This window comes from Ursus arctos, unplaced genomic scaffold (assembly GCF_023065955.2).
Source record: "Ursus arctos isolate Adak ecotype North America unplaced genomic scaffold, UrsArc2.0 scaffold_9, whole genome shotgun sequence".
NCBI classification, from domain to species: Eukaryota; Metazoa; Chordata; class Mammalia; order Carnivora; family Ursidae; genus Ursus; species Ursus arctos.
The window spans coordinates 43,090,194-43,109,824 of record NW_026623111.1 but is presented as its reverse complement, the minus strand read 5'-3'; the positions used below and the strand labels follow the sequence as shown (position 1 = coordinate 43,109,824).

The following is a 19,631-nucleotide window of genomic DNA, read 5'->3' as shown; positions in this document are numbered from 1 at the left end:
CGCCCCGGGCCCAGCCCCGGGGAAAGTTGCCGTGAGAACCGCCAGGCCCGGAGACGCACGGCTCAGCCGTGGGACCCTCGGGCGCGCTCGGCCGGGAGCCCGGGGAGGCGCCCGCCGCAGCCGCCTGCAGCCGCCGGGGACTCGCGCGACCGTGCGCCCGCGGGAGGGACGACCCCGCGCACGGAGGTGCCCGGCCGGCCGCGCCCCGGATCTCAGTCCCTCCCCGCCGCCGCGCTCACCGCCGCCGCCGCTTTCTTCCCCGCAGCCGCGCCGAGACCATGTCGACGGAGACCGCGAGCGGCCCCACCGAGGACCAGGTGGAGATCCTGGAGTACAACTTCAACAAGGTCAACAAGCACCCGGACCCCACCACGCTGTGCCTCATCGCGGCCGAGGCCGGCCTTTCCGAGGAGGAGACTCAGGTGAGCCCGGCATACGCCCGCCGGGGCCGTCTCGCGCACGCGGGGTCCCCCTCGCCCTTCCCCTATCTTCCGTCGCTTCTGCCCGCACCCCGGGAGCCCTGACGCCGCCGCATCCCAGCGTCCGGGCTCCGCGCGCCCCGTCTGCCCGTCCAGCCCCAGCCCGCGGTGGCTCCCCAGGAACCTTCAGAACCCTACCGATCACCCTTCCTTCTCCGTACTTCGGTGCTCTCCCCGTAGGCCGGGAGAAACGCGCCATCCTACTTCAGGGTTGGGAGCTGCGTCCCTGGTGCAGTCTCGCCTCGCTTCCTCCTCCCCCCAGCTCAATTTCTCCCCTGGGCTGTGAGAGAAACTTTTGCAAGGGTACCTTGTGCGCTCTCTGAGCTCCCCCGCTCTCAAATCTATTCTAGAGCAAGAGTGTCAGGGCCGGAAGGGACTTCAGCGATCAACGGTAAATTCAGCCCTCGGCTTGGCAAACAAGGGAACTGAGGCCAAGAAGGAGAGAGTCGCCAGGATAGCAAGGGTCTTTAAGCTAGCCCTTTCCACCATATCACGTTGCAGTTTCCCCTTAGCTGCAGAAGTAAGATAGTAGATAGCCAGGGAGATTTCACATTTTAAAAAATTCCCGGGCTCTAAGATGTAGTCTTTTTCTGGAGTTTTCCAAGAAGGAAAGCATCTGACGTTACAACTGAAGGGAGTGGAAGCAGATGCCCCCCTAAGTGCCCCGATTTATCTATTTTAAAAAGCTCCTATGTTATTCAGAATATTGTTTAAGGTAGAGAATGCAACACTGAGCATGATTATTAACCTCCAGGTGCAATGTTGGCTCCTTCAGCTGACTTTAAAAAAACAAAAAACAAAACAAAAAAACAAAAACCCTATCCAGAGTTTACTCTGACTCCTATTTTCCCCTTGGTTATGGAAAGACAATCAGTTATGCATGATAATACCACTTGGAACTGCCCTAGCATCTCTCCCACGGGAGCCCAAAGCACTTCCACATCTCTAGTCTCAGCTCTAAAGCAGAGCGCTTCCTATTTTTCCCATTTTATAGACCTGAACCTCTGGCACTTTGACCTCTCCTCACCTTGAACCATAGTCAGCTGAGGCTTAAGAGCTTGTAATGGGTGCTCCAGGATACTCCAGAACCAAGACCCTGGACCCCAAGTCTAAAGTGATTTTTACCAGTTAAGCCAGATGCCCTTTGGAGAATTTGCCCATAGAAAATCCTCTCATTCCTAGGTCAGATAGAAAGTCAAGCATATCTGTTTTTAGCAAAGGGAACAGCTGTCAGACTAACGAGAACCAGCACTTAATGGAAGGTGATTTCATGTGACCCAAGTCCAGCCATTCATGTTTCTTGGAACCCCCTGGGGGGGCAGGCTGCTGAAGCTTTATCACTTAAAATCCCACACTATATTTAGAAAAGAGGAGTGATCAGAGAGATAATAATAACTTGTCTTTTAAAAAGGCTGTGAGTTTATTGGCACAGTGCCAGCTAGGGGTCTAAGCTCCTCTGAGCCTCTGCTTCTCCCACGGTAAATCACCCTTCCCTGCGAGGCAGCATAATTATGCCGCCCTCTGTGATGGCTGATACTTGCCAGGTATTGTGCCAGGCGCCCTCCAAGTAGTAAATCATTTGTCTGTCACAACAGGGCTATGCGGTAGGGAGCATTAGCCCGGTTGGACAGATAAGAGAACCAAGAAAGGTTGAATAACTGGCCCAGGGCCACAACTAGGAAGTAACAGAGCTAGGATTTGAACTGTGGCAGTCTGGGTCACAATCCAGACTCCTCTATCTACCTTGTTGTCTTCACAGAGAGAAAGAATGGGGACAACTAGGGGATGGAGGGGAGGACTGAAAATTCCATTTCTATTTTATTCTTTCTGGGAAAAAAAAATGCATGTATCACATGACAGGCATCCCAGCTATGTTCAATCTTTCCTTGAGTTTCACCTTCTATTAAAGAACTGAAATGAAATCAGGTGAGGGGCAGGAAGAAAGAGAGGGAGCCTGATTCTTTTCGTGGTTGAGGTCCACCAATTCAGACTTCTGACAGCAGGTTCACCTGCTCCCCCTCCCCGGGCAGCCTCTCTCCATTGCCCCTCTGCCAACGTCTTCAAGTGAACAAATGATAGATGAAACCCTGAAATGAGTGGGTGTAGGGGTGAGTCAGCCTCAGAGCAGGGCCCCTGGCTTCCTTTTCCTGCCACGGGGCCAACACCTTCTTTCTCTCTGAGGCTGCCACAGCTCTGCTTGCCCCTCTGCCTTCCTGTGTGGACCCACAGAGAAGCATCGGAGACCCCAGAGCTCAGAGGGAGGCAACATTTAGCAAGTTCAGGGGAAGAGCCTTTCCCAGGGTTTCCATCCTCTGTCCCTCCTTACTTGGTTGGGTCCCATTTTCCAACTTCCCATCCTTTCCACCCTAACTCTTTCCCAGCTCACCCCACCCCCATGGGCACTGCTTGGTAAGAATGGTTTCTTCTTCAATCTTCTCAAGCAACATAGACCTATTTTAGAGAGGGGGGAGGGGCAGAAGGACAGGGGGAGAGAGAGAATCTTAGGCAGGCCCAGCAAGGAGCCCAATGTGGGGCTCGATCTCACAACCTTGAGATCATGACCTGAGCTGAAATCAAGACATGGATGCTTACCCTACTGAACCACCCTGGTGCCCCCTCGAACAACATTTATAGTTTTAAAAGTGTCTTCTGGAGATACCATGCCCTATGGTGAACTTTTTGGCATAAATAAAATTATTTTAAGTTATCGTAGGGTTGGCAGGGACTCTTTAAAGAACTCCACGAAGGCCAGGGTCTGCTGGGCCTGCATATAAGCTGGGTCTGGTAGCTGCACACCCCCTGTTTCTATTCTTTATCTGTGTTGCCCCTTTCCATAGGGAGGGATCTCCAAAGCCATATTTTTTGCTTATGCCTGATCCCTCACCCCAACACCACCCACCTCCTGAGTTGGGAGTCACATTCTTCCTTTTCCTAGAACAAATAATACTTTAGTAGAAGAAAAAGAAGCACGAGATGCCCCTTTGAGATAATGAACTAGAGCTGATCCACAGCGCTGGTATTGGGCAGGGGCAAGAGGGACTAGAAGTGTGAGCCATTCTCTGGGGGCTTTGATGACCTCTTTGTGACTGTCCCACTGTAGGACAGTGTTCTCTGCTACTGGGAGGACACCTGTAGGAACCAGGAGTGAGGTGAAGGGAGCTCTAGTGTTAGTAACTTTTTAAGTTGCATTTGCTGGGATCCTAGAATGGGTTTTTTTTTCTCGTGGCCGTAATAAGATATCTCTTACATTTAAATGAGATAAACCTTACCGAATCCCAACCCCTGTGTCTTTTATTATTGTGAAGTCATGTTAGAAGGGGCTGGGAAAGGTCTTTATCAGTCCCTGGGGAGGCTGGGGAGATCTGGCATTTTCTGTGATCACAAATTCAAGCCCAGGGTAGCTGGTGTCGGTTCTTAGGGAGGTTCCCAGTATCTTTATCTCTTCTTAATGCCCTGGGACTATTCCCAGAACTCTGCGGTTTTAGTTGTTGGACATTTTATCAGTGGAATGAAGACCTCTAAAAGTCTCCCCCCTAAAAGAATAAAATGTTAGTTCCTAGAGAAAAAGACAAGAACAATGTTACTTTGCCTCCACCCCTCCCCATCACAGTGTCTAATTATCATCTGTTCACTCAGAGTAAATAAATCTCCGTCAATGGGGTGAGGTAATGAGGGCATTCATTTATAAGCCAGTGAGGGACGGATGTCTTTCCCAGGGGATGACTGAAACAAGGAAGAGAAGAATAAAGCCAGGTGGAAAATTCGTATTGACGTGAGTGAGGTGGGATAAGATTCAGCTCCGGAGGGGATAAGAAGCCAGCAAGGTGTTTAATGGTTTTTGTTGGACAGCACCTGGTTTGCCAAATTATTATATACATACCTGATTTAAAATAGACGTCTTTAGAAAATCATTGGGCGTTCCTTGAGCCTCGTCCCTCCCCCAGCACTAGGCTCACTTTGTTAGGCATTTGGACGCCAACTCTCCAGCTCACAAATGTCCTCGCTGAAGGTATTTTGGGTAACTGTACATTAATATTCATTACTAGTATAAAGATATGGGTGGCTTTTCTGAATGAGACCAGCTCAATCATTTTGTCTTAAATGAATCCTGACAGAAAATGAGACTTTCCTCCTCCAAGTTTTAATTAGTCTTTAAAACTTTGCCGTGTATTCAGCTCTAGTAACTGGAAATCCTATTGAATCAGACCTTGTAGCCTCGAAACCCCCACGGAGCTACTCATTAGTGAAACTGGAGCCATGCTGCTCTCACATCAGACTCCAGAGTTAACGACACACACACGGATTACAGAAGAAAATGCACCTACTTTTAGCACTAGAATGAGCTTTGGTTAAAGCCACCGAAGTTACCGCGAGCCCTCTTCTCCTTAAGGCCAGTGATCTCCAGGAGTAGAATGTGGCCCCTGGACAGCCACTATGCCAAATGGGTAGTCTGCTGTCCTTGGCTTTAGATTACTTGTCTCTGCTGCCACCTCAGAGTACGAGACAACTGACCTTGACAGCCACGTAAGTCATTTCAACGTGTAAACTCTGGTACAGTGACGGCGAGTTATAAGTACGGTCCCATGCTCTTCAGCCAGCTTAGCCTTGGTGCGGAGCCCTAAGTGGCCCTGTGGCCCCCCTCCCTTCTGGCTCTACAGGCCTTGGTCCCTAGAAGCACTCCTTCCCTGTGGTTCTCACCCATTCTTCTGATCTTGGGCTTAGGCTGCACTGCTTTCAGCTGCCTGGATCTCTGCAGAGAGGAGACCTTCCCCAGCATGACCCCAGAGTCCACTCTCCTTGTCCCGAGGCTGAGTCTGCAGCTGACCATACTAAGTCAGAGCCCTCGGGAGGCCCATCTCCCTCAGCACATCCCGGGTCTGGTGTCCATCCCACAGCTGTGTTCTTTCTGCTGCTTTTCTGCCCCCTCACGTGCTTAGCTCTGGAATAGGTGAATTATAAAAACCCCAGGAGGGACGCTGAAGACCTCCGAAGCTCACCTCTTCACGTACAGTTGAGCTGACTAGCGCGTGTTTAAGGGGCTTCCTCAAGTTCTCGTAGCCAATGATCACCAAAGAGCTTCCTATTGGCAGGGCCCAGGACTGCAGAGTCCCCAGTGGCCACCTACCCAGGCAACTTGCCTGTTTGTCCCAGTGTGACATGAAAATATCATCATTCCTAATGTTTGCCATGATGTGTGAAAGGCTGGGAAACACAGGAAAATAAAGCCTGAGGTCTGACTTCCCACAGGGCCCTCTGACTCATGCTCTCCCCGGGGGGCTCAGCGCCTGCTGCTTCTGTTTCCTCACTAGTCCCTCTTCGACATTGTTTTTTAAAAATCCCAGTTTCCTCCTGGCCAACCTGATCCACACCCCAGCCTATTCGCCAGCCTGGATCTCCTTGTCTCCTGTTTGCAGAATCCCCTACCCCTCCCTAGCATAGTAAAAGGCAGCCCCACAACATAGAAAACTGGCTGAGCCCTCACACAGTACCATGTCTAGAAGCATCCCATCTGGAGCCTTCCCTAAATCCAGGGTCTCTTTTGTGAGATGTGACTATTTGGTGCATAGAGCTAGAAGATTCTGAGTAAGCTGGAAGGCCCACTCTTTCTTTTCTCACCGTTCAGCAGCCCTGCAGCAGGAGAGTTTGGGCTAGCCTACCCCATGGATCCCCAGGAAGGAGTGCCCTGAGGTTGTCCAGGGCTGTTTCCCATTCATTTTATTTAACAAATACGTACTAAGCACTACTGATGACCCAAGGCCTTTGATGAGATCACCACACATTGGTGAGATATAGCAGCCATAGAGATTTATCTGGGACATCAAGGAGATGCTTCAGTTTCTTTCATTCATTCAACAAACACTGATTAATCTCTGTTAAGCCCTTGTGCTAGGAGTAAAGGATGCAATCGATGATAAGATGTATACAGTCTCTGCTTTCATGGATCTTATATTCTAGAAGGAAATGTAGACTAAAAGCAGTAATTATAGATATTAAAAGTTCTGTGAAGGTAACAAAGTATTAAAACCTCGAGAATGAGGAGATGGGTGGAGAATTTCCTTTAGACAAAGTGATTAGGGAAGGCTTCATTGAGAAAACTGAGACCTGAGAATGAGAGGGAGATCATCAGATAGAGAATGAAGATAGAACATGGTAAGCATAGGAAATAGCATGTGCAAAGGTCCTGGGGCAGGGAAGGTAAGTGTCCCAGTGAGAAAAACCATCCCCGTGGACACATTCCTTTCTGGTTGGGCCACAGAGGCTACCTTTTAGACAAGGAAGGGATGTTCCAATTTTCCAGTATGTGACAGGTAATTTTGCACATCTCCCTCCTCCAGAAATGGTTCAAGCAGCGTCTGGCCCAGTGGCGGCAGTCAGAAGGCCTACCCTCAGAGTGCAGATCCGTGACAGACTGAGGAACTGTTGGGCACTGGCAGCCGCCCTCCACGAAGACCGTCTGCCATTTCTCTCCTCGGCTTAACCAAGCGTTTTGGTTTTTCAGTGTAGTGCTGTGTGTTCCATTGTTAGCTGTCCTGCTATTTAACACAACGTTGTATTTTTTTAATGTATATAACCCGAAAAGAAAGTAACCCTAGGAAGCTATATGTAGCTTCTGTGTAAAGCAGTGGCTTGGCTGGGAAGTGGTGAGGCTTGCATTTCCTTTTGGGTCTTGATAATAGATGGTGTGAAAATCATCTAAGTTTCCTTTTGACCAGCACCTCCCAGTACCAGTTTATCGTTACCATCCATTTCAGAGTGGGCAAGGCCTCTGTTGAAAAGATAACATGACCAAGAGGGGAAACAGGGGAAACATTTCCTTCTGATTCTACTTCCCTAAGTTGTTTTCCTTATGTTGCAGTCGTACATTGACATTGAGTGAGAATACAGAGGGAGATTTGAGTCCAATTTCATAAAGCAGTTCCTTGGATTATTAGCTGCATTCACTTGGAAAGAACCCAGTTAGGCTGGGAGACAGAAACTCCAACTGGCAGAAAATCAAGTAAGAAAAAGATCCACAGAAGTCTTCAATTTACCTTATGTAAATGTATTTGTTAAATTTATTTTACTAAACAAAATGAACTGCTTTTTGTCTCTGAAATGATATTCTAATAAAAACTTTTTTGTTGAAAATGCACTGAGTCCTCTGCAGATTTTTAACTGAATAATACATGTATCAAAGAAAAATAGAGTAGCTCCAACATAGGAGCAGACCGACAAAAGAGCTGTCATTTTTCAAGTCCTTGCTATTCAAAGTGTGGTCCAGGACTGGCGTCACCAGCATTAGCCACAAGCTTCTGAGAAAGACAGAATCTCAGACTCCAATCCAGACCAACTGAATCAGAATCTGCATTTTTAACAAGGTCCCCAAGTGCTGTCTATGCACACGCAAGTGTGAGCAGCACTGTTCTCTCACAGACCCTACAGGGTATTTGCACCCATCTTCTATTATAGTACCTTCAATGTTTTAATGGTCTTATTAGTTAAAAGTGTGTTTGACTGGGGCACCTGGGTGGCTCAGTTAAGTGACCAACTCTTGGCTTTGGCTCAGGCCATGGTCTCACAGGTGTGAGATGGAGCCCAAGTCAGGCTCTGCGCTCAGTGGGGAGTCTGCCTGAAGATTCTCCCTCTGCCCCTCCCGCCCCCCAACCCCTCGAATAAATAAATAAATCTTTCCTTAAAAAGTGTGTTTCACTGCATGGAACAATAACTGGATCATAATGGAGTAACCAAATAGGCTTTTTGTTTCTTTATTTAATTGACTACTTGATACAGCAGCAGGTAAGTGTCTCTTGAATGTTGTCAAAGACCTATGGTCATTCTGTCTCCTGCTTTGCTATCTTTAACTTGTAGCTTTGTGTTCATGGATACAAGGTGGATGCTTGGCCATTGAGTCTGCATTTCAAGCAAAAAAAGGGGTGTGGGGAATGCCAGCGAAGTCTCTGACCTTTGAAAAAGGTTTCCTGGAGGCCCCCACCTGGCAACTGTCCCCTACATCTCAATGGCCGGAACTGAGTCCCGTGACTATTCCTAACTGCAAGGGAGCCTAGGAAAGTGAACGTTTTTAATTGGGCATATGGCAGCCTTGAGCAAAATTGGGATTCTGTTGGTAAGAAAGAAGGGAAGAGGGGTGCCTGGGTGGTTCAGTTAAGTCTCTCCAGCTCAGGTCATGATCCCAGGGTCCTGGGATGGAGCCCCATGTCGGGCTCCCCACTCAGTGGGGAGTCTGCTTCCTCTCCCTCTATCCTTCCCCCACCCCTTACCCCCAACTAGTGCACTCTCTCTGGTACTCTCTTTCTCTCTCTCTAATAAATAAATAAAACTAAAAAAAAAAAAAAAAAAAGAAACAAGGGGAGGATGGATATTAGAAAGACCACTAGCAGTGTCTGCCAACCCAGCCTGGAATGACACTTTTTTTTTTTTTTAAGTAGTCTCCACACCCAGCATGGAGCTCAATGTGGGGCTTGAACTCAGGACCCTGAGATCAAGACCAGAGTTGAGATCAAGAGTCCAACACTTAACTGACTGAGTCACCTCGGTGCCCCATCCCTGGTCTACGTTTCTGAACTCTGACCTACAATGCAGGCACAATTTTTTTTAGATCTTTAAAAAAAAGAGTCCAGAATAAGAAACATTAACAGTTGTTCAGAATACAAATGTTTATAAGAACCCATTAAACATCCTTGGCAAGTTTCCTCTCCCTATACCTTAAAACATTTCTTCTGTAAACAACACACAGGGACCCAGGGTCTGGAAGCAGAACCCCATCTGGCATGTGCCCCTGGAACCTAATTAGTGATGCCCTGAGCATCTCTTGGCACCCAGGGCTGGATGTTGACATCACTTTCTGGAGAGAAAGAAGGGCAAAGGTGGAGACGGGGCAGGAATGCGTGTGCATAGTAAATACCTGCATAGAGAGAACCTTTCAAAGCACTTTCATAGACACTGGCTAACAGGGAGGAAATAACTGTCCACAAGGCAGATGCAGAGCACAGCGATTTACCCCGATCAGGGCCTGGGAGAGCTGGTAAACCAGGTCGGAGCCCCACGTCAGACGTCTTCCTAGCGACCAGAGACACGTTTCAAGAACCATCCGTCCAGGATGAGAAGAGTTAACCAGTTGGGTGGAGAGAGAGCCTTGGGACCAAGAAGCACCTTTTGTGACAGAAGGATCACTTCCCATGTTCATCAGGCCCAAGAGTCAAGAGTCTTTGAATGGGGACAGGGAGTTAAGATGGCGGAGGAGTAGGAGACGCCTTTTTCAGCCGGTCCCCGAGTCGAGCTGGATAGGTACCAGACCAGCCAAACAACCACGGAACCAGCCTGAGACGCAGGAAGATACATCTGGATCTCTACAAATGAACATCTCCAGCGCTGAGTATTGAGGTACGAAGCGGGGAGCCATGAAACCGCGCACAGATATCGGAAGATAAACGGAAGGGGGAGGGAGCCGCCGCGTTCAGGCGCCGGGAAGCAGTAGCCACTTGCACGGGGGAGCGGGCGGGGCTCGCGGTCGGCACCCGCAAAACAGCAGACTGAGACCGTGAACCGGGTGCGCGCCACCAGGCATCTCGCGGAACCCCGGAATCCCGGTGCGCTCACTGGATCCAGACTGAGACCGGGAGCTCCGGGAGCACGCGGGGCGGCTGGCGGCATTAGAAACACAAAGGACAGAGACGCGCTGGCCCTGGAAGTGAGGGCTGGGACGCCGGGTGTGGGGCGCACATCCCGGGACGCTGCAGGGCTGAGCAGCACCAACAGAAACAGAGTTAAAGTGGCTAGAACATCAGTGGAGAACAGTCCGCGATCCCTCTGTTCTGTGACAGAGGCTGAAACTCGGCCGCTGCTGCTCTGACTCTCAGAAGAGGCACAGCAAACCGCCAGTAAAAGCCGCCAGAGAACAAAAGCCTGGAAATACCGGCTCAGGGAGTGCCCATCCCCATCCCCCCTCGCAGGGGACGCGGAGACTCTACCCAAACAGGGTTGCCTGAGTATCAGCGCGGCAGACCCCTCCCCCAGAACACAGAAGGCAGGCTGAAAAATCAAGAAACTCACAACCCCGGGCGCCTGGGTGGCGCAGTCATTGAGCGCCTGTCTCCGGCTTAGGGCGTGATCCCGGCGTTCCGGAAAGGAGTCCCTCATCGGGCTCCTCTGCTGGGAGCCTGCTTCTTCCTCTCCCACTCCCCTGCTTCTGTTCCCTCTCTCGCTGGTTGGCTCTCTGCCACATAAATAAAAAAATAAAATCTTTAAAGAAGAAGCCCACATCCCTAAGATCCCTATAAAACAAGGGGCACGGCCTGGGACCCAGTCAATAATTTGGGCTCTGGACAACCCCGCAACCTCTCCTCATCAGAATGACAAGAAGGAGAAGCCCCCCCCCCCCAGCAAAGAAAAGACAGTGAGTCTGTGGCCTCTGCCACAGAAATAATGGATATGGATGCAACCAAATTATCAGAAATGGAATTCAGAGCAACGATGGTCAAAATGATGAGTAGAATTGAAAAAAGTATTAATGAAAAGGTTACTGAGAATATAGAATCCCTAAGGACAGAAATGAGAGCGAATCTGACAGAAATTAAAAATTCTATGAGCCAAATGCAGGCAAAACTAGAGGCTCTGATGGCCAGGGTCACCAAAGCAGAGGAACGTATTAGTGAATTGGAGGATGGGTTAATAGAGGAAAAAACGAAAATAGAAGATGGTCTTAAAAAAATCCACACCCATGAATGTAGGTTGCGGGAGATTACTGACTCAATGAAACGATCCAATGTCAGAATCATCAGCATCCCCGAGGGGGTGGAGAAAAACAGAGGTCTAGAAGAGATATTTGAACAAATTGTAGCTGAAAACTTCCCTAATCTAGCGAGGGAAACAAACATTCATGTCCAAGAGGCAGAGAGGACCCCTCCCAAGCTCAACCACGACAAACCTACGCCACGTCACGTCATAGTGCATTTCGCAAATATTAGATCCAAGGATACAGTATTGAAAGTGGCCAGGGCAAAGAAATTTCTCCCGTACCAAGGCAAAGGCATCAGAATTACGTCAGACCTGTCTACACAGACCTGGAATGAGAGAAAGGGTTGGGGGGGCATTTTTAAAGCTCTTTCAGAGAAAAACAGGCAGCCAAGGATCCTTTAACCAGCAAGGCTGTCATTCAGAATTGATGGAGAAATAAAGACATGCCAGAATTGCCAGTCATTAACCAATTTCGTAACCATGAAGCCAGCCCTACAGGAGATATTACGGGGGGGTTCTATAAAGGTAAAAAGGCCCCAAGAGTGATACAGAACAGAAAGTCACAACCGATACAAACAAAGACTTTACTGGCAACATGGCATCATTAAAATTCTATCTCTCAGTTCTTAGTGTCAATGTAAATGGTTTAAACACTCCCATAAATGACACAGGGTTGCAGATTGGATAAAAAGACATGACCCATCCATTTGCTATCTACAAGAGACTCATTTCGAACCCAAAAGATGCATTTAGACTGAGAGTAAGGGGATGGAGTACCATCTTTCATGCAAATGGACCTCAAAAGAAAGCTGGGGTAGCAATTCTCATATCAGATAGATTGGATTTTAAACTAGAGACTATAGTTAGAGACGCAGAAGGGCACTATATTATACTTAAAGGAAGTATCCAACAAGTGGATATGACAATTATAAATATATATGCCCCCAACAGGGGAGCAGCAGGATACACAAGCCAACTCTTAACCAGAATAAAGAGACATATAGATAAAAATACATTAATAGTAGGGGACCTCAACACCCCACTATCAGAAATAGACAGAACACCCTGGCAAAAACTAAGCAAAGAATCAAAGGCTTTAAATGCCATACTCGATGAGTTGGACCTCATAGATATATATAGAACACTACACCCCAGAACCAAAGAATACTCATTCTATTCTAATGCCCATGGAACATTCTCAGGAATAGACCATGTTCTGGGACACAAAACAGGTCTCAACTGATATCAAAAGACTGAAATTATCCCCTGCATATTCTCAGACCACAACGCTCTGAAATTGGAACTCAACCACAAGGAAAAATTTGGAAGAAACTCAAACACTTGGAGACTAAGAACCATCCTGCTCAGGAATGACTCGATAAACCAGGAAATCAGAAATCAATTTAAACAATTTATGGAGACCAACGAGAATGAAAACACAATGGTCCAAAACCTATGGGATACTGCAAAGGCAGTCCTAAGGGGGAAATACATAGCCATCCAAGCCACACTCAAAAGAATAGAAAAATCTAAAATGCAGTTTTTATATTATCACCTCAAGAAGCTGGAACAGCAACAGAGGGACAGGCCTAACCACTCACGAGGAAGCAGTTGACCAAGATGAGAGCAGAAATCAATGAATTAGGGGCGCCTGGGTGGCAGAGCGGTTGAGCATCTGCCTTCGGCTCAGGGCGTGATCCCGGCGGTCTGGGATCAAGCCCCACATCAGGCTCCTCCACTATGAGCCTACTTCTTCCTCTCCCACTCCCCCCGCTTGTGTTCCCTCTCTCGCTGGCTGTCTCTATCTCTGTCGAATAAATAAATAAAATCTTAAAAAAAAAAAAAGAAATCAATGAATTAGAAACCAGAAGTACAGTAGAGCAAATCAATGGGACTAGAAGCTGGTTCTTTGAGAGAATCAATAAAATTGACAGACCACTGGCAAGACTTATCCAAGAGAAAAGAGAAAGGACCCAAATTATTAAAATTATGAATGAAAAAGGAGAAGTCACAACCAACACCAGTGAAATTGGAAGGATTATTAGAAACTATTATCAACAGCTATATGTCAAAAAACTAAGCAATCTGGAAGAGATGGAGGCCTTAATGGAAACCTATAAACTACCAAGACTGAAACAGGAAGAAATTGATTTCTTAAGCAGGCCAATTAATTATGAAGAGATTGAGTCAGTGATAAACAACCTTCCAAATAACAAAACTCCAGGCCCAGACGGTTTTCCTGGGGAATTCTACCAAACATTCAAAGAAGAAATAATACCTATTATCCTAAAGCTGTTTCAAAAAATAGAAACAGAAGGAAAGCTACCAAACTCGTTCTATGAGGCCAATATTACCTTGATCCCCAAACCAGGCAAAGACCCCATCAAAAAGGAGAATTACAGACTGATCTCCCTAATGAATATGGATGCCAAAATCCTCAACAAGATCCTTGCTAATAGAATCCAACAGTACATTAAAAGGATTATTCATCATGATCAAGTGGGATTCATACCTGGGATGCAAGCGTGGTTCAACATTTGCAAATCGATCAGCGTGATACATCATATCAACAAGAAAAGACTCAGGAACCATATGATCCTCTCAATTGATGCAGAAAAAGCATTTGACAAAATACAGCATCCTTTCCTGATTAAAACCCTTCAGAGTGTAGGAATAGAGGGTACATTTCTCAATCTCATAAAAGCCATCTATGAAAAGCCTACAGCAAATATTATTTTCAATGGGGAAAAGCTGGAAGCCTTTCCCTTAAGATCAGGAACACGACAAGGATGCCCACTCTTGCCACTATTATTCAACATAGTACTAGAAGTCCTTGCAACAGCAATCAGACAACAAAAAGGGATCAAAGGTATCCAAATCGGCAGAGAAGAAGTCAAATGTCTCTCTTTGCAGATGACATGATACTCTATATGGAAAACCCAAAAGAATCCACTCCCAAACTATTAGAAGTTATAGAGCAATTCAGTAATGTGGTGGGATACAAAATCAATGCTCAGAAATCAGTTGCATTTCTATACACGAATAACGAGACTGAAGAAAGAGAAATTAGGGAATCCATCCCATTTACAATAGCACCAAAAACCATACGTTACCTTGGAATTAACTTAACCAGAGACGTAAAGGACCTATATTCTAGAAACTATAAATCACTCTTGAAAGACATTGAGGAAGACATAAAAAGATGGAAAAATATCCCATGCTCATGGATCGGAAGAATTAACATAGTTAAAATGTCCATGCTACCCAGAGCAATCTACACTTTCAATGCTATCCCGATCAAAATACCGAGGACATTTTTCAAAGAACTGGAACAAACAGTCCTTAAATTTGTATGGAACCAGAAAAGGCCCCGAATCTCCAAGGAACTGTCGAAAAGGAAAAACAAAGCTGGGGGCATCACTATGCCGGATTTCGAGCTGTACTACAAAGCTGTGATCACCAAGACAGCATGGTACTGGCACAAAAACAGACTCATAGACCAGTGGAACAGAATAGAGAACCCAGAAATGGACCCTCAGCTCTTTGGGCAACTAATATTTGATAAAGCAGGAAAAAACATCCGGTGGGAAAAAGACAGTCTCTTCAATACATGGTGCTGGGAAAATTGGACAGCTATATGCAAAAGAATGAAACTTGACCACTATCTCACACCATACACAAAAATAAACTCCAAATGGATGAAAGACCTCAATGTGAGACAGGAATCCATCAAAATTCTAGAGGAGAACATAGGCAGCAACCTCTACGACATTGGCCAAAGCAACCTTTTTCATGACACATCCCCAAAGGCAAGAGAAACAAAAGATAAAATGAACTTATGGGACTTAATCAAGATAAAAAGCTTCTGCACAGCCAAGGAAACAGTCAAAAAAACTAAGAGGCAGCCCACGGAATGGGAGAAGATATTTGCAAATGACACTACAGATAAAGGACTGGTATCCAAGATCTACAAAGAACTTCTCAAACTCAATACACGAGAAACAAATAAACAAATCAAAAAATGGGCAGAAGATATGAACAGACACTTTTCCAATGACGACATACAAATGGCTAACAGACACATGAAAAAAAGTTCAAAATCATTAGCCATCAGGGAAATTCAAATCAAAACCACACTGAGATTCCACCTTACGCCAGTTAGAATGGCAAAAATAGACAAGGCAAGAAACAACAATTGTTGGAGAGGATGTGGAGAAAGGGGATCCCTCCTACACTGTTGGTGGGAATGCAGGTTGGTACAGCCACTCTGGAAAACAGTGTGGAGGTCCCTTAAAAAGTTAAAAATTGAGCTACCCTATGATCCAGCCATTGCACTACTGGGTATTTACCCCAAAGATACAGACGTAGTGAAGAGAAGGGCCATATGCACCCCAATGTTCATAGCAGCAATGTCCACAATAGCTAAATCGTGGAAGGAGCCGAGATGCCCTTCAACAGATGACTGGATTAAGAAGTTGTCGTCCATATATACAATGGAATATTACTCAGCTATCAGAAAGAACGAGTTCTCAACATTTGCTGCAACATGGACGGCACTAGAAGAGATAATGCTAAGTGAAATAAGTCAAGCAGAGAAAGACAACTATCATATGATTTCTCTCATCTATGGAACATAAGAACTAGGATGATCGGTAGGGGAAGAAAGGGATAAAGAAAGGGGGGTAATCAGAAGGGGGAATGAAGCATGAGAGACTATGGACTATGAGAAACAAACTGGGGGCCTCAGAGGGGAGGGGGTGGGGGAATGGGATAGACCGGAGATGGGTAGTGAGGAGGGCACGTATTGCATGGTGCACTGGGTGTTGTACGCAACTAATGAATCATCAAGCTTTACATCGGAAACCGGGGATGTACTGTATGGTGACTAACATAATATAATAAAAAATCATTAAAAAAAAAAAAGTCTTTGAATGGCACACACTGGGAGAAAAGGCGACTGTGTCCTTTTAATTAATTAACTAGTTTGTTTAAACAAGCGCCAAGTTTTTTATTTACTCATTTCTTGAATTCGAAGGACTCCTTAAAGATGTCCTTGGCTTGAGGGTCTTTGCTGTCGTCCTTAACTACCACACAACCGCAACCCACCATTTTCCGGTTTTCCTTAAAAGTTTGACAGAAGCCTAGCCTTTCCCCTGGTGTGGGGTTGTCATCAGCCCAGCACAAAGGGCTCCGCCAACCTGACACACGCAGGCTCATCACAGTCGGATGCCAGCACGTAAAGGTGGATGGGCTTGGCGCTTGTCTCAGGCTTGGGCAGTTGGGGGTCCCTGCGCTAGGCCTTCGGGGTTGAGGCGGGTCTCCAGCGCTCCCGCTACTGCAGTCTTAACCGCTATTACCCCGCCAGCTGCTGGGCCCTCCTTGCCCCTGGTGGTGGGGGAAGGGGTGGAGGCGAATCTCGAAGGCACTGCAGCAGCGGCAGGGAAGGAGTGGGTGGCCTTTTCAATGTAGACTTGTTCACAAGACTAACCTTCCTGAGTTGAATTTTTCTACCATAATACGAGGATGGCAATACTCTACCTCGAGAAAAGCACTTTGTAAATAGTAATAACAATTACTCTTGCAGCAAAGTACTAATGGGAATGGCACCAGGATCGTTGTGATGCCTGAGAGAAGTCTTAATGAGAAGCCAGAGCTCTACGTTTTATGGTCAGGAGCCTCTTCTGGACACCCAGAGCCACACACCGAAGTGGTAACACCCACCCCAGATGGAGGAAAGCCGCACAATCCCTCCTTCTTCCCTTGTGCCCCAGTTCTGCTGTTGCACATGGTACTGGCTGCTTAGACTGGTCATTATTCCCAGTCTCTTTCTCTGTTGCCACTTTTCTCTAGACACGCTGTAGAGGCTAAGAAACAGAAATACTCCCTTTTCCATCCTCACTGGAAACTGCGGTGGTCGTGTGATGCTGTCTTGCCACAGAGGCTTAGGATGAAGACCTGGGTAGGGGTGGGGAGGTGGGAGTCTTTGGGGAGGCGGTTCACAATTCTGGGTAAAGAGCTGGGGGGTGGGCAGCAGGCTCTGTTTCTCCTTGCCTGCCTTGAACCAGTTTCATTTGTCAATTGTAGAAATAGAGATAAGCAAAAAAGAAAAACAATAAAACCAACAAAATCCATAAAAATTACCCATGATCCCATTACCCAGAGGTAACCAGTATAATATATTGAGGGGAGGCAAGTTTTTGATGTTTTATATCAAAAGTTCCCAGAACCCCCTCCTTGGGTGTGATTAATTGGCTAGAACAGTTCACAGAATTCAGGAAAACAGTTTACTCACGGGATGACCAGTCTACTATAAAGGATATAGCTCATGGAAGTTGTGGGGGTAGGGGTGCCAAGCTTCCATGCCTGTTCTGGGCACATCAACTTCCCCAAAGCTCTGTGAATCCTGTACTTTGGGGCTTTTTTGGAGGCTTCATTATGTAGGCACGATTGATTAAATCTTCAACCTTCAGGAAAGCTTTAGTCCACAGTGGCCTTGCCTTGGTGATTCTTCAGGGGATGGGGAAGGAACTGCTTGAGCTGTGTTTGTGGTACACAGCGGACTGCAGAAATGTGTGTTTCAGTGTGCTCTCTTCTTGTAAAGGGGTAACAGCACTCCCTTTACATTTGGGGAACTCCTCCCGCTTCATGTGGTCCTGGTAGAGCAGTTACAGCACCACACGTTCCCCACCCTACTCAGAATGAGACACAGGATCCAGGCTGGCCAATTACAAGGCCATCTCCCTGCACACACAGGGTCTGAAACAAGGTATGGGCTCTTGACCTCATGTGGGCCAAAGTCCTTCACCAGAGTTTTCTCAGTTGGAACCGGAGGGGTAATTCTCTACTGTGCACTTGCATGGAGAGTTAGGAGGATAGAGGCCTGGGGCTGCAGGCAGCCATCTACCCCACCACATAAAGAAGGGCACTCTGTCGTGGAAGACAATGAAGCCAAGGAGAGATGGGAGTTTCAAAGAGAAGAAGAGAAAGAGAAGTCAGGTCCTGAGGCCCGGTTCCCACTCTTCCCTTGGGCTACCCCAGCATTCCTGGCTCTGTGAACTAAGGAATTCTCTTCTTGCTGTGTATCTGTCATTTGCAGCAAAAGGAGCCCTAACTAACGTCAGAGTAAAGAAAGGAAGAGAGGAATGCATGGAAGGAGGAATATCATCTACTAGAGTAATTAAGAATCCAGGAGAAGCAGGGAATCAGAGCAGGAAAAAAAAAAAAAACAAGCAGGAATTTACAGGCCAATAAACCTTGAAAATAATTGGGCAGAGTAACAGATTTTTCTCAATTGATGGAGACTTGAGAAAAGAATTAGTTTTGCACATTAAAGGACAAGATGACAAGTAGATCATTTATGGACATCAAGGACCTTGAACTGAGTACAAATGTATGGTAGATACGAGTCTGTCACCTTCATGGGTGACATTTTGCTCCTCTCTCTTTCCCCCCGCTGACTCCACATAGAATTTTGCCCCACAGAGTCCACTGTCCACTAAAAGGTCATTTAAAAACCTGATACCAACTCTTCAAATGTATCCCTGCCCAAATTCAATGCCCAAGTATCTAGCCAGAACAGTGGTAATGAGAAAAATAATTTGAACTTTTGCATTCTTTTCCCATGATGGAAGTAATGAGAGGTGGTGAAGTGGACATAAGTCAGGCAAAGATCTGGGACATCAGCCGCTGCTTCTGTTGGCAGAGAAGCAGAATGAGATTTGGGGGTTTGATGAAGCCCAGTGCTATGCTGCCATGCTCTGCATAAACAATTAAAGGCATGAAGAAGTAGAGAGATTGCCTTTCCCCTTCACCATCATTTGTGTACTTTAAAGTATTTAAGTGCTGTCACAATGGGGATATGTTCCTGTAAATATAGATTTCGTTGTGGCTTCTAGGGGCGCTGGGTGGCTCAGTCGTTAAGGGTCTGCCTTCGGCTCAGGGCGTGATCCCAGAGTCCTGGGATCGAGCCCCAATCAGGCTCCTCCGCTGGGAGCCTGCTTCTTCCTCTCCCACTCCCCCTGCTTGTGTTCCTTCTCTCTCTGGTGTCTCTCTCTGTCAAATAAATAAATAAAATCTTAAAAAAAAAAAAAGATTTCGATATGGCTTCTTATAAGAGTTTACCACCTTAACTTAGAAAAACATAAGAAACATTAGATTTGAATCTCAATTTATGTAACTCATCAACTGCTTACATACAATGGTGAACTGACTCATAGTCCCTATGACTCATCCTTGGAGCTCCAGGTTAGCAATGCAGAAGGATTTTCTTCTTCTTCTTCTTCTTTTTAAATAGAGAGAGAGAGAAAGAGCATGGGCAGGGAGGGGGAGAGGGAGAATGAGAATCCCAAGCTGACTCCCTGCTGAGTAGGGAGCCCAACATGGGCCTCCATCTCACAACCCTGAGATCGTGACCTGAGC

At 46.7% G+C, this 19,631-nt stretch overlaps 1 protein-coding gene and 1 long non-coding RNA gene across 8 annotated transcripts in view; one reads left to right on the top strand and one right to left on the bottom strand.

The window, feature by feature from the left end:
• LOC113262526 (uncharacterized) overlaps nt 1-932 on the bottom strand; it is a 135,282-nt gene extending 134,350 nt beyond the window's left edge. The window contains exon 1 of one of the 2 annotated variants that reach the window (XR_008958417.1): nt 618-932. This is a non-coding gene — a long non-coding RNA (uncharacterized LOC113262526). The remainder of the gene's footprint in view (nt 1-617) is intronic. The other variant, XR_003318833.4, reaches the window with a different exon arrangement.
• HOPX (HOP homeobox) overlaps nt 1-7,607 on the top strand; it is a 29,566-nt gene extending 21,959 nt beyond the window's left edge. For all 6 annotated transcript variants that reach the window (XM_044387771.3, XM_057309709.1, XM_044387772.3 and 3 more), the window contains exons 2-3: nt 266-422; nt 6,815-7,607. In XM_044387771.3, the coding sequence (XP_044243706.1) occupies nt 279-422; nt 6,815-6,892 (222 nt within the window). In that variant the 5' untranslated portion in view covers nt 266-278 and the 3' untranslated portion in view covers nt 6,893-7,607. The remainder of the gene's footprint in view (nt 1-265; nt 423-6,814) is intronic.
• Nucleotides 7,608-19,631: the final 12,024 nt, after the last annotated feature.